The 14493-nt window shown below is 48.1% G+C and overlaps 2 protein-coding genes across 2 annotated transcripts; one reads left to right on the top strand and one right to left on the bottom strand.

The window, feature by feature from the left end:
- Positions 1 to 386: 386 nt before the first annotated feature.
- LOC121664471 (olfactory receptor 10A5-like) lies at positions 387 to 1512 on the bottom strand. The gene has a single exon (XM_042027764.1). The coding sequence runs from the start codon at positions 1335 to 1337 to the stop codon at positions 387 to 389; it is 951 nt and encodes a 316-aa protein (XP_041883698.1). The 5' UTR covers positions 1338 to 1512.
- Positions 1513 to 7573: 6061 nt separating this feature from the next.
- Positions 7574 to 10245, top strand: LOC121664615 (mast cell protease 1A-like). The gene is made up of 5 exons (XM_042028020.1): positions 7574 to 7709; positions 8126 to 8279; positions 8768 to 8909; positions 9027 to 9281; positions 9827 to 10245. Exons 1-5 carry the CDS (start codon positions 7652 to 7654, stop codon positions 10004 to 10006), a joined length of 789 nt encoding a protein of 262 aa, XP_041883954.1. The 5' UTR covers positions 7574 to 7651; the 3' UTR covers positions 10007 to 10245.
- The last annotated feature ends 4248 nt before the right edge of the window (positions 10246 to 14493 follow it).

Here is a 14493-nt window from a genome sequence, read left to right as displayed (position 1 = left end):
GCAAAACACCTAGTCCCTATCAATTAGTCATGCTTAGCCTGAAAAGCTCACTGTAAAGGAGTATTTCTTCAGTGAAAGGGTGAGGTGAACTCCTCAATGGAAGTGAGAAGTTCCAACCTAGACACCTGAATTAGACATGGGGAGTGGGGTGGGTTTCAGATGCTCTGCTTTAGAAGAAATGTCTGGTATATATATTGTACTCCTAAGGAAAAAATTGAGATAGAAATTCCAAATAATTTGCTTCTGAAGCAATGAAAAAGACAAAATATTTACAAGTGTGAAATAGATCTTTGTGCCTGCAGTTTCCACTGAGCTAGTAAACCATCAAAACCCACCAAAAATGGAAATAAGGTTTTTAATCCGCACATTCCTGGACAAGAAAATCTTCATCTCTTCATCAACGCAGCTATCACTCTGATTAGTACTTCTCTCACTTCTTTATTCTTCAGGCTGTAAATCAGGGGGTTTAATGTGGGAATTACAGTTGTGTATATCAGAGCAAGGATTTTCTTTGTGTCTTGTGAATTACTGGATTTTGGCTGTAAGTAAATCAAAGTCCCACTTGCACAGTACAATGTTACAACAGTAAGGTGTGAGGAACAGGTGGAGAAGGTCTTGTGTCTGCTCTCTGCAGAGGAAAGCTTCAGGATGCTGGAGATGATGCAGGCATAGGACAGCAGGATGAGGCAGAAGGGTGTGAGGATGACGAGCACTGTGGCTGAGATGATTTGCTTCTCGTACAGCGAGGTGTCGGTGCAGGAGAGCATGATGAGCGGGGGGATGTCACAGAAGAAGTAGTTAATCCTCCTGGGCCCACAAAAGGACAACGTGAACACCCAGGCTGTCTGCACCACCGACACAACATTGCCACTGCAGCAGGACAGCAGCACCAAGGAGAGGCAGACTCTGGTGTTCATGATGGCAGCGTATCTCAGGGGGCTGCATACGGCCACGTAGCGGTCATAGGCCATGGCTGCCAAAAGGTACCACTCAGTGGCCGCTAAGAACACCACACAGTAGAGCTGTGTGACACAGCCCGAGTAGGAGATGCTCCTGTCCTCTGACAAGAGGTTTACCAGCATCTTGGGGACAACGACTGATGCTGTGGAAATATCCAGGAAGGACAGGACGCGGAGGAAGAAGTACATGGGCAGGCGGAGGGTGGGGTGCACTGTGACCATGCAGATGAGAAGGTTTCCAAAGAGAGTCATGCTGTAAACAAAGCAGATTGTGAAGAACAGCAAGTGCTGAAGTTCTGGGCGGCTGGACAATCCAGAGAGGACAAAGTCGGTCAGCAGGGTGTGGTTTCCTGCATCTCGTTCCTCTGCTGGCTCCATCTAGGAGGAATCAGATGGACAGACCATCAGAGCCATAGTCACTGCACCAAGATCAGGGTGCTTCAGCCAGTTACTCAGACAAGGAGTCTCTTGTGAATCGCTGCAGAGCTGCTGGATCAGATGGTGTAACTCTAGAGCAGGTTGGGCTGAGCAAATTGAGGAGGCAATGGTTGTGTGTGCTGGAAGTGCATAGTGTCAGGGCCCTCCAAGTGCCATTGTTTGAGACAGTCACCAAACCTTCCACTAAGAGGAGCTGGCATGTAAGGGGTGGCTTCATAATGGGTGCAGGATTTATTGCTGACAATATGCACTCCCCCCAGATGTCAGGTCTCTGCTCCCAGCTGGTCCCACAGGCACTTTCTGCAGTGAGGGGAATGCCCAGATGACAACTGAAACACCCACAGACCAAAGAAAACCCATTTTACTACCTTAGGGAGCAGTGGGCACTGCTCCTTGCACTCTGTTTTTCCTGCTGAGTGGACTGACAGGGGAGGCAGCCTTCCCCCAAGACATCCAAAGTTACCTTTAGAGCAGCTCAACTTCAGATGGAAGCCAGGGAAGTTTGGGCTGTGGGAGGCTTTGGCTCATATTCACATCAATCCCCAGCTGCCTGTGGGACAGAAATACTTCAAAGAGCCCAGTTTTGGGGAAAGCACTCCCAAACAGAGCAAGCAAAAGCTGTGAAGGGAAGACCTAAGCCAACTCCCATCCACCAAAACACCCACAGACAAAAGAAAGCAGCACCAAAGTAAACCAAAGCAAAATCCTGTCTGTAGACAGGAAAAGGAAGAAGGAATAATTCGAGGTAGAGGTACCCATGCAGAATGATAAGAAAGTGCAGAGGGTGAAGCTCAGTTCCATCCTCTTCATGACACATGGCCTCGTTACCCCGAGGAGCATTGCTGCGTGTGCGATGCCAATGGGATGTTCACGCAGTGCTGGACCAGCTCTGTTTTTCTCACTGCCCAGGATGGGAAACTGAGGCACTGAAAGAGAGAAGAGATCAGCCTGCCACAGAGGAGAAAGGGGTGGTTAATTCTGCACCCTTCAGACTCACCATCTCTTACCAAAGGGGCACCAGCCACTGCCCTATACTAGCAAATCTCAAGGCACAAAAATGCGTTTTGGTGTCAGAAATGTTTCCATAAATGGGGACAGAGGGGGAAGCACCTTTTACACTGTACACACATGGAGCATGTCAACACAGCTGGCATGCAGAGAAGGACACAGCCTCGAAGCAAGAGCAGTGCACACGGCTCTGCCATGGCTCCGTCACTCCTCACTCTGGCTCCGTCTGATTTCCCCTTCCGGCTGGAAGTTACTCACACAGGACATCTTTAGTCTGTGGGTTTTATGACATGAACACGAAGGTGCAAGCTGTGGATCCCGGAGCCCCAGATGAGTTTAACACACAAGCACAATAAAGAAACTCCTAATACTCGCAGACATTTGATGGCCTGATGTATTTGAAAGGGATCTTTCTGGGTTTGACTGTTTCCATTAACATAGGAACGGAAGAACATTTTTGAGTGGTACCTCCCTACAGCCTATGCATGACAGATAGAGAACTGTAGATACAAAAATGCTGCTAGCAAGGATTTTCTTGCTATTTTCTAAGTCCGTGGGAGACTTTTCTCTCTCACAGAAGAGGTAGCAAGGAATGTAAACAACCAAGCCACCTGCAACCTTGAAAAGTCTTGTTTATGGTATAGTAGAAAAATATTTTGACAATGGATGTTTTAGGATTTTAGCCAATCACCCCCAAGGGGTGGCTGATCCTTTGTCCAATTAGACTGTGAAGAAAAAGTCTATAAAAGAGTTTGTAAAATAATTAAATCAATCAATCTTGCTGCACAATTCCTGCCTGCTGGATCTTCTCTCCTCCTCCTCCCTATGGCTGCAGGACACAGGGATATACCCTAGAGCCCAGGCCTGCAGTAATAGAGAACAGCATGAAAAGCTCCCTGCAGCCTCTAACAGCACCCATTCACACCGGTTCTCTTAACTTGTTAGATCCATGTAGCTGAAGTGGAAACTACCTAATTCTGCTCTCCAAGCCTTTATGAAAGGTTTGGACTATTGCTTTGATCATTAGCTCTTTGCTGAAGTCAGAAACAATCACAGCAGCCACTGTTCTATTGACAGTTGGTCTTTTATTCCCTAATTCAGAACACCTCTCAGAAACAGCCCTCAATTTATGTAATTTTTGTGTAGTGGCTCTAAAGCCCTTTAAGTAAGTTTTGGTCTCAGTTCTTCCTTGGATTTTCTGTATACATTCACAATAGACATTTTGAAGTAAAGTGTCCTACCTCCAGCAGTTCTCCATCCAGTGCCTCCAAAATGGGTCATTCAAATTTTGATAGAAGTATTTTCCTTGTTTTCTTGCATTAGGGACAGTGTTGGGCTGATGATTCCTATGTCAGCTTACATTGCAGATTAAAAATTATATTTTAAATGCAGATGATCTTCTGTCACAGCTTAAATAATCTGTTGACATTAGTACGTGGTATATACCATAGAAAGTCAGCAAAGACTTGTCTGACAGAGAGGAAGAAAAGGAATTTGTTAGATTTGCTTCAATTCAGTTGAATTGGCCCCAGCAGAAAAGGTAGAGATCTAAATGCATCTCTGTTTTTTGCCCAAGAAGGGAACAGCTGAGCTGCCTCTGACGCCTGGTTTAAGCAGAGCCTCTTGCAAGCCCTAATTCCCCTACAGGTGAGATTGATTTAATCTGATTTCAGAAATGTCAGGGATGGTTGTTCAGAACTGTGCTCCCTCTGTGGGCAAGAGGATGTAGCAAACAATGACATCCTTATAGCAGCACGTGAAATGCTCTTCTGGGTGGCAGCCTTCCCTCCATTGTCTGCAAAGTGGACCAGAGGGACTTCTGCAGACACAGGCACCTCATGTCTTACACGTCTAAGGCTATGAACTCTGCCTCCTGCACCAGCTGGTGATTGATTGTTAACCTGAAAGGTCTGAGCAATAGCTGGAAACATCAAGGGATGTGTGACTCCTGGGACAGAATTAGCCTGATGAAGCCTGCTGCCTTTGTTTAATTGGGCTGGGTGGCTTTAGGGGCAGTGCTGTCTCTTGTAGGAGAGTTTCCATTCAACTCCAGCCCCTCACATTTCATTCTTCAGTCTTATGTGACTACTTGTCAGCTGTGAACCATTTCCTTCCTTCCTTCCTTCCTTCCTCCTGGCCATTTCCTATCAATTACAGTAGGAAAAAAGAGCCAACCAAACAATAATCAGATTTGATTGGAATTGCATTAATTAAATCTGTACCTAGTACCAACCTAAAAAGAGCTCTGAGTAGCATTATCCCCTGATGTGGTCGGAGACACCTGGTCTGGGAAAAGACTGATAAGAGAACTAGAAAATGAGGACCAAATTTGCATCAAAGGTGAAGGGATCAATAACCAATAGGAGATCAAAATGTGGGGGGAATGAAGTTCCTGCATTCAATGACTGAATATTTTTATTTCACAGAATTTGCTTCCTATCCATACAAGAGAGGTGAGCAAACAGAGATTTCTTTTCTGTAGCCATGTGATGGCACGGAAATGCTGGTGATCTTTTGAGCCAATCCCCCTGTGTGGTCAGCAGAGAGGAAAAAACACTCTAAGGATGGAATTTGTGTGAATTTTTCAGGCCTCCAACTACATCTGAAATTGTGCCTTGAAGGCCTGATTCTGCCTTCGGTAATCAAGAATGGCCTCCTTTGTTCACCTCAGAATACCCACTGATAATCTATCTAATATTTGTGGTTTTAAAGTTTCTTATTATAAAATCAGAGCTTTAGTGAAGAACACACAAACCATTAATCAAATAATCATTTAACATTATGAGAAATTATTCACCATGATTATGTGCTCAGTCTCAGGATAGCGGCCGTGATTTTCCCTCATTCTTCCTATGATTTGTATTTTAAGACACTAAAAAAAGCAGAGACAGCCTAAGTGCATAATGGTAATATGCTAGAAATACATCGTTGTCAAGCTATTCCTCTACAACATTTTGTGTGTCATTCTGTGAAGGCAGTGTTGTTTGGCTGTGCCCTCACCTGAAATACTGCCTTGGGGTGACTTTATGATGTGTATCCCATATCGCTGCCCTATGCCCAGAAATTAATTTTTGTGCCTTTCTATGCCTTTAAACTGAGCCTGAGAGGGGGAAGGAAAAACTGAGCAAATCTTTTCCAAAGCAGTTTGCAGCTTGTTCAAGGTCACACAGAGATAGAGACTTTTTTTTCAGCTGTGGCAGGAGGGTGAGAGGGAAGGGAAGCTCCTGGCTTGCTTTTCTTTCCAGTGGCTTTCGGAAGTTTTTTTTTCCCCCAGCTCCTTTCCTCCAGAGAGTTGAACTTTTGTTTTCCTGGGACTTTGTTTTTTTCCTTTTCTTTCTGCTGGACTGTTTCAACATCAGAATACATTGGGAGGACTTTCCACTGAGGCCTTGGCCCTGGAGGTGGGCCCACCACCCCGTCCCAGCTCCAAGGAGGGGGAGAGGGAGATCTACGGAAGGACTCTGAAATTTTCCCAGGTTTCTCTCAGCAGAGCAGGAGGTTTTATTATTTAGCATCATTATCCCTTTTCCTGTGTGTTTGTTAAATAAATAGTTTTTATCTCTTTCACTTTCCTTTGAGGAAAATTTATTTTTTCCCGAACCTGGTTGTAGCCTGCCTTCTCTCAGAGGATGTATTTCTAAATTTGGCCAAACTGGAACAAATACTGAAGAGGTTCCTACCCCTGCCGGGGCTGTTGGCCTGGGATTCTCTGTCAAAGCAGTGAAAAGACTGCTACAGAGCAGTGCCCTGCTACTCATGTTAGAGACCTGTCAGAGAGCCTCCAGTCATGCAGGGATCCAGCTCCTGGAATGTCGCCCCAAACCTCCATCCTGTCCAGTCCCACCTGCTGCCCTGCAGCCAGATCACACCCACCATGTCCTGCACACCAGGCTGTTCAAGCTTTTCTTCCACAGACACACTGGTCCCTCCACTCACTGGGATAACCTCTCCTGCTTCTGCCTCTTTCCTTCTTCCCATTTTCTCTCTCCTTATTTTGCATAAACCTCCTTTCTCCACAATGCTGAAGGAATGCTTTAGGCTGGGCCTAAAGGCCCCATCTCCACTTGCGCCACAGCTGAGGCCACGTCACTGCAGCACTGCAGGTGTTGATTACAGACATGACTGGGATAGGCTGAGTCACCCCTTACTGAGCCAGTCACACTGTGGCTCTGGGGATTGCTGCTTGTGGGCTACGAGTTTTAACGGGAACTCCTCCTTTCCGCCCTTATCCCTTCCACCAAACAGGTTTCAGGAGGATCCCCAGGACATGTACTACAGTCCATTGTCTTTTTAGAATGCAGGGTAAGGGGGAATGCCAGTCTGCTCTAGAGGATTTAATTGTGGGCTTTCTCTAGACCACAGCCACATAAAATTGGTAACGTCCTGGAGGTTTCACTGGCTGGGCTCACGGCCAAAGGAGGGTCAGTACAACGAGGCTGAGCCCCTTCCAGCTTGTAACACGAGCCAGAGCTCCCAGGGAGGACTCAGAGAGGCCTTGGGCAGGGCTGCTCCCCTTCTCACGTGGACACTCTGACCCTGGTCCTCACCTGAGCTCCGGCTGTGTCTCAGCCAGGCCTGCACCTAGCCAGGGCACCTGCTGATCTGGACCCGGGCCCACAGTCTGACTTCCCAGCTGGACCTCAGACTTCCTCATCACTATAGACTTGTCAGATCATCTAGAGCACCAGTGCTTGAGGTTGTGAGGCTCCCCTTGGCCTTGTCCCTTAGCTACTCTGATTGGTGATTTCTGATTTCCCAAGGACACCTCTGATGGCAGTCAGCCCCTCTGATAAGAACCAGGATCTTTGCCTGGCCCTGGCCAGCTCTCACCATTCCTATCAGAGGATGGGGGGGAAACAAAAAAAACCAAAAAGAAAAAAAATCCAAATTGAACCAGCCCACATGTAGGGTCCAAGGGGGCTCTCTCCAAAGGTCTCCAGTGGGATATGCACTCAGCAGATACACCATTCCTCTCCCTGCTGTGGCCACTATGGGTGCTCTGAACAAGCCCAGATCTCACCATCTTTTTGAGAAGATCGTGACAAAAATGCATAGAATGTGTCATGAACCCCACACCAAGCCACAGTTTGGGGGTTGCAAGAACAAAAGCAGCAAATGACACAAGCTGCAGCCAGGTTGAGGTTTCCTGTTCCAGCTCCACATGACAAATATAGAGGTTGTCATTCTGTACCTGTCTCCTGCCTGGCCACAACAACTGGTTTGGCTCATCAGCACAGTGGTAGAAGATGCTGCTTCTCCTTCTGCTCATGAGTGCTTCTGTCCTTCTGCCCTGGGCTGGGGCTGGTGAGTACAGAGGTGGGATTTAGACAAGCACATGCAAGGGCACAGATGGACACTGAGTAGGCAATCTCAAGCAACGTTCCTGCCTTGCCTTCTCTCTATCTCTACACTCCTTCTTTCCTCTCTCCTCTTAGCTCACTCAGACTGTGCCTGGAACCAGTGAGGCATTGCAGGGACTAGAGCTGTGCCCTTTGATGGCATTTTAGTCATCCAGGGCCAGGTGTGGTCAGTCATACCCAGACTGTGCTGCTATCTTTCTCTCCATTGTGTACCAGCAATGCTTGGACAGCACAAGGAAGGAAAGTTGTTGGTATCACTGGCACGTGACGTTAGAGGATGACCCTCTCTGTTTTTACAGCTCCAAACTTGACAGAAAATAGCAGCATATGTGATATTGACATTTCCCATCTCTCTTCCAGGAAGGATCATTGGTGGACAAGAAGTGAAGCCCCACTCCAGACCCTACATGGCTTATTTAAAAATTCAAACTCACTCAAAAACTAGTTCCTGTGGAGGGTTCCTGATTCGCCCAGATGCAGTGCTCTCAGCAGCTCACTGTGTGGACAAAGAAGGGTAAGACCTTGTCTTTCTTGTACAGGTGATTTTTTCCAGTCTCACAAAGTCCCAAAAGGCCTCAGTACTGGTCTGGGCTGGAAGAGCACCCCGTGCTCTTCAGGCCCAGCAGGGATCTCCATGAGCTGAGCTGTCCTCTGTGAGCTGCAGGAATTGTCTGCCAGGGGCTGAGTGTCCTTGGGGACAGGAATGCTCACAGTGGTCTCCAGGTTCCTACCACAGCTTAGAGCTACTGCTGGAGAAGAGGGACCAGTGTCTCCCCTTCCCTGCTTCCCCTTTGTCTTCAGCATGGGGCACCTCCCACCTCTGTCAGTGTGTGGTGAGGGATCCTCAGTTGAGTGTGGAAGGAGCCCAGGCTGCAGAGGACATCTTGCTGACAGCTACTCTCTGGGGAACTTTATCCCACCACCACCTCCCTCCAGCCACCTGCAGTGGGGGCTGTGTTCCTGTGGCCAGTGCAGCTGGAACGTGTTGGTGTTTCCTGGCAGGACCATGAGGGTCACTGTGATTCTGGGAGCCCACAACATAAGTGACCGAGAACGGAGCCAGCAGAAGATCCGTGTTGGACACTGGGTCATCCATCCCAACTATCGCCGTGTTAGCTTCAAAAATGACATTGTGCTGCTGAAGGTACGGCCCAACACATTCCTCCTGCCTGAGGGATCTCCCCCTGCTCACCTCCCCAGACCTGTGAACTTGTTCCCAACCCTTTGCTGGCTCTAACCCCACGTTCTCTCTGCCTGACAGCTGAAGCCAAGGGCCAGGATCACTGAGTACGTGCAGCTTCTCTCCTTGCCCAGGAGCAATGAACGTGTGACAGCAGGAGCTGAATGTAAGGTGTCTGGCTGGGGCTGGACATCGGTGACAGGGCTCAGGACTAACGTGATGAAGGAGGTGGAACTGAAGGTGCAAAATGAGGAAAAATGTCAGCAATTCCGTAACTACCAGCGTCAGTCTATGATCTGTGTTGGTGATGACTATGGTAAAAAGGCAGTTTACCATGTAAGTGTTGTTTTGGGCTGCAAGCTTGGGAGGAGGTTGGGACTAGATAGTTATCTTGGTTCTCAGGTGAAAGTAAAAAGAGACCAGAATGAACCAGGACCTTCAGAATGATGAGCTGAGGGTCCTCACAGAAGCTCTGAAGCTGATGTGCTCCCTGAATTGGGGTGCATTTTCCCAAATATCAACATCATTTGCTTTTTTACTTACGTGGGGATGTTCTACCCAGCCTAACCAGTGCTCCAGTGTGTAAATTCTTTGTAACATCCTTGCTAGGATGGCTTGGATATTTCCCCATGTCTAAAGTAGATCTATGTTCTTCTTGAGCTTTTGAATCTCAAAGAGCCTCCAGGCCTGAATTGTTTCATGGATGGGCTTAGAGAAGTAGTGAGGCAGCTACACACCCTGCAGAGCCGGGTCTGGAGGGAGGGAGGTGGCTGGAAGAGGAGGTTCTTTACATGGAGGGAGGGAAGAGGAAACTTGTTCCTTAAGGCAGGGAGAGCTGTGCTGTGGCATGTCTGACCCCTCTCACTTCTTTCACGACACAGGGTGATTCTGGTGGCCCATTAGTCTGCGGTCAGAAGGCTCATGGCATTGTTTCTCATGGACATAAAAAATGCCTCTTCCCTGAGGTATTTACCAGAATCTCGTATTTTGAGCCCTGGATACGTGAACAGCTGAGGAGGTTTGCACTCCAAGAGCTGCCTGGGTCTCCCTCCTCTGACTAAAATGCTCAGTGCCCCTTCTCCATAAAGCACCAAACACCTCTTGGTGCTCAGAAGCTCCCAGGGGCAGCTGAACTGGAGTCAGAGAAGCCCCCATGGCACAGGCACAGGCTTTTGCTCTAAGGAAAGTCTCCGTGGCAAGGTAAAAATGCAGGTCCCAAGTACACACAGCTTTGTTCCCTTTTTCCCATTGCTGCTCCTCCTCTGCTTTCTGGCCATCAATAAAAGCATGTTCAAACTTGTTTGTGTCTGCAGCCTTCTTGGGAACTGGATGCAAGCCCTGAGCGTGCGAATGAGGAGATGACACTCTTTGGGGGAACCTGAGCTAGATTGTAGGTGGGACATGCAGTACAGGTCGCAGTCCCCAAATGCTGCAAATGCTCCCCCTTGTCTCCATCAGCCTCTTGCAGTCAAGCCAGCAGGCAGATACAACAGCCCGTATAAAACATTTATCCAGCCTTTCAGAAACAGAAGCATCTCCACATCCAAGAGGACATCATGTGGGTTTCTAGTACCAATTTGACTTGCACAGACCACTGTCAATGCACCATTCTTGTCAGAGCCATTTTCCAATCTCCTGAAAACCACTTAGAACCTCTGCTCTCTCAATCTGTGATCATTGCAGTGTCCCCCTCTCAGGTACCTCTCTGCAGGGCCTGTGTTTGCCTTCTCAGTGGCCTGTCCATCGGGACTGGAGAGCTGCCACAAGGTCCCACTAAGCCTCCTCTTCTCCAAGAAACTCCCACATTCCCTGCCTTTCACCAAATATGCTGAGCTCTTCCAGCACCTTGGCCACCTCGGTCACCTCCATCAGACTCATCTAAGCCTTTCTCATCCTGGAGGACCCCAAACTGGATGCACTATTCCAGAGCCTGTCTAACCAGTGCTGCCTAAAAGGCAATAAACGCTTCCCTCCACAGGCTTTGTTTTTCCTGGTGCAGCTCAGGACACCACCAGTTTTCAAGGCCAAGAATCACAAGCCAAAGTTTTGAGCAGAAATAGCTTTACTGTTGTCAGTGTTGTTGTCCAGGAGGAAAAACAAGGAGAAACTTCTCCCTGAGCAGCAAATGAGCTCCAAAAGCCCTCTGGGTCCCACTACACCGGGCATTTGGGTAAGCAGTGGCAGGACTTCAGTGCTAACTAAGCTTCCAGCACTTGGCTCCTCCTCTTGGACATGCTCTTGAGCTCATTCTGGGCTGCATTCAGGAAGGAGGAGAAATCTCCAGATGAAACTGCCTGGATAGATGGGGCATATTTTAAGATCCTGTTTCAGGAGGGCTGTTACAGTCCTGCAGGGTAAGCCTGCTTCAGCACGGGCTCTCCACAAGTCACACTTCCTTCAAGGCATGTCCACCTGCTCTCCCATGGTCTCATCCACCGCAGTGTGGATATCTCTTACAGTGGGGTCCTCTCCACAGGCTGCAGGGGAATCCCTGCTCCACCATAGTCTCTCCCAAGGACAGCAGGGAGCACCTGGAGCACTCCCCTCTCCTTCTGTGATTTGCTGGTCACAGGATTGTTTCTCACACTTTTTTTTTTTTTACCTCACTCCTCACTGCCATGCAGCATTTTGCCCTTTTACAAATATTTTTTTTGGAGAGGCACCACCAGCTTCATTGATTGGCTTAGCCCTGGTCCGAGATGTGTCCATAGTCAAGCCCTCTGGAACTGTCTTTGTCTGGTGTTAGAGCAGCATGAAGGCAGCCCCTGGGCTGTTCTCATGGGGGCCACACTGCTGAACACCACATCCCTGCTCAACACCCCTCCCTTTCCTGCTCTGGTTGCACCACCCAAACCTTTGTGCTGCAACCAGCCTAGCCTTTCCCACCCTGAAGACACTGTCCACAAACCACTGAACTATGAGTCAGGGACAGGAAACCTTGTGTGCAGATGGTCACCAGAGCACGTATTAGAGCTGTTTTCTACTCTGTTGCACACTGGCACTACCCTAGAGTCACACAAAATGGTCGAGGTGGGAAGGTACCTTCAGTTGTCATCTGATCCACCTAAAGCACCAATTGCTCAGGACCAGTTCCAGGTGTTTTTGGAACATCTCCAAGCATGGAGACACCACAACCTCCCTGGCCAACCTGTAGCAGTGCTTGGTCACCCTCACAGGAAAATGTGTTTCCTGATGCTCAGACAGAGCCTCTCATGTTTCAGTTTGTGCCCATCAGCTCTTGTCCTGTCTCTGCACACCACTGTGAAAAGAACGTGTATGTCTCCCACTCACATCCTACCTTCAGATATTTATATCCATGGATAATATCCCACCACAGCCTGCCCCTTCCAGGGTAAAAACTCACAGCTGTATCAGCCATTGCCCATAGGAGAGACGTTCCAGCCCCTTCACCACCTCATGCCACTTTGCTGAACTCTCCCCAGCATATCTGTACCTCTCTTTTACTGGGGGGCTCAGAACTGCCCGCGGTATGCCAGGTCCCACCTCACTAGTACTGAGCAGAGGGGAAGGATCACCTCCCTCGAGCTACTGGAAACACTCATAGAATCCTAGAACAATTTGGGTTGTAAGGGACCATCTAACTCAACCCCTGTGCAATGAGCAGGGACACCTTCTGCTAAACCAAGTTGCTCAGAGCCCCATCCAACCTGACCTCGAATGTTTCCAGGAATTGGGCATCTAATATTTCTCTGGGCAGCCTATTTAATTGTTTGACACCCTCATCATAAAAAATTTCTTTCTTATATCTAATCTAATAATTAAGATGTTAATCTTCTTCCTTATATCTATTCTAATAACTAAGAGGCTAATCTACTGTCTTTTAATTTATAACTATTACCTTTGTAGTATTGCAACAGGCCCTAGCACAGACATGTGAGTGACACGACTCATCATGATCTCCAGGTAGATATTCAGTTTTTCCTAATTTTTTGTTTAAGTATTTCTTAGTCTAATTGTGCCTGAAAAATTCTGTCACCTGTCCATCTCCCCACTGAACCAGTTCTTTTCAGGGTTCATGTCCTGAGAAAACTGGAGCTCAGGGGGATCAGAGTAAAAGATATGACTTTTTTGTTAATTAAGATTTTTTCTTTCAATCATTAAAAAGGGCCTTGAAAGCCTTTTGCAATGGTGATGCATATTCCTTCTGTTTCTGTGTATAATTAGTACAGCAGGTAAAGGTAGTGCTAATTAGAGCAGAGATATGTTTTGCAAACAAAGCCTTTAGCACTGCTGTGGTTTGCAGTAACAGAAGAAGAGGCTGGAATAAGAATTTGCTTATTGCCAGCACATGAATCAAACTTTGGCCTCTCCCTGCTTGATGACAGAGCTAATTTTCCTCTCTCTGCCTGGTTCCCACCAGGGTATAAGCTGGACTAATTCCCTTTCAAAATGTTTCCATTCTCCCTGTCACGCATAATTAGAACAAAAGACAAACAGCAATTACGCTGCAGGTATTCACTGAAACACAGCTGGGAGCTCCCTAATTAACCACACAATGCTTGCAGCGCTGCGGGGAGCGGCAGAGGAACAACCACAGAGCTCATTATGGCTGTCAGCATTTTAATGAGCCCCTGCAGGACCGTGGTGCCACCTCCCTGTTCCTTGCAGCCATGGCAAATCAGTGCCTTGAGGAAATGACAGGCAGAAGCAGAAACAAACTTTACTTGGAGCTTTAATAGAGCCCAGTGCGAGGTGCGAGACCAGACACGGAGCTGGACAAAGTGTTCCCATGGCTCATTAGAGCACGAACTCACAGACCTTGATTACAGACAGCTCAGGAAGCCCCAAACTTCTCCTGTATCAACCTTCCCTCACAGAAGTCAAACAGCAGTGCCCAGGTAGTGCCAAGGTGGTGCTTTCTGTCAGCAATCCACACACATGGCAGGTGGAAAGGAAATGTCACGGACCCACCTCTCCAAGCCTGCTCTTTCAAACCTCTGGCAGATGCACAGACCCTGCTCTCCAGGCTTCAGCTACAATGCTCAGCCCAGACACTGGCACTGCCCAGACACTGGCACTGCAACGCACAGTGACAGCAACACGGTGACAGCAACACACACAGTGACTGCAACACACAGTGACTGCAACACACACAGTGACTTCAACACAGTGACAGCAACACACACAGTGACTGCAACACACAGTGACAGCAACACACACAGTGACAGCAACACACAGTGACTGCAACACACAGTGACAGCAACACACAGTGACAGCAACACACACAGTGACAGCAACACACAGTGACAGCAACACGGTGACAGCAACACACACAGTGACAGCAACACACAGTGACTGCAACACACACAGTGACAGCAACACACAGTGACAGCAACACGGTGACAGCAACACACACAGTGACAGCAACACACAGTGACAGCAACACACAGTGACTGCAACACACAGTGACAGCAACACACAGTGACTGCAACACACACAGTGACTGCAACACAGTGACAGCAACACACACAGTGACAGCAACACAGTGACTGCAACACACAGTGACAGCAACACACACAGTGACAGC

The sequence above is a fragment of the Corvus kubaryi genome, unplaced genomic scaffold (genome assembly GCF_017639235.1).
Source record: "Corvus kubaryi isolate FWS band 111438036 unplaced genomic scaffold, C.kubaryi_AGA036_p1.0 37301, whole genome shotgun sequence".
Classification (NCBI taxonomy): Eukaryota; Metazoa; Chordata; class Aves; order Passeriformes; family Corvidae; genus Corvus; species Corvus kubaryi.
The sequence above is the reverse complement of the archived record's forward strand: the minus strand, read 5'-3'. Positions and strand labels throughout refer to the sequence as shown.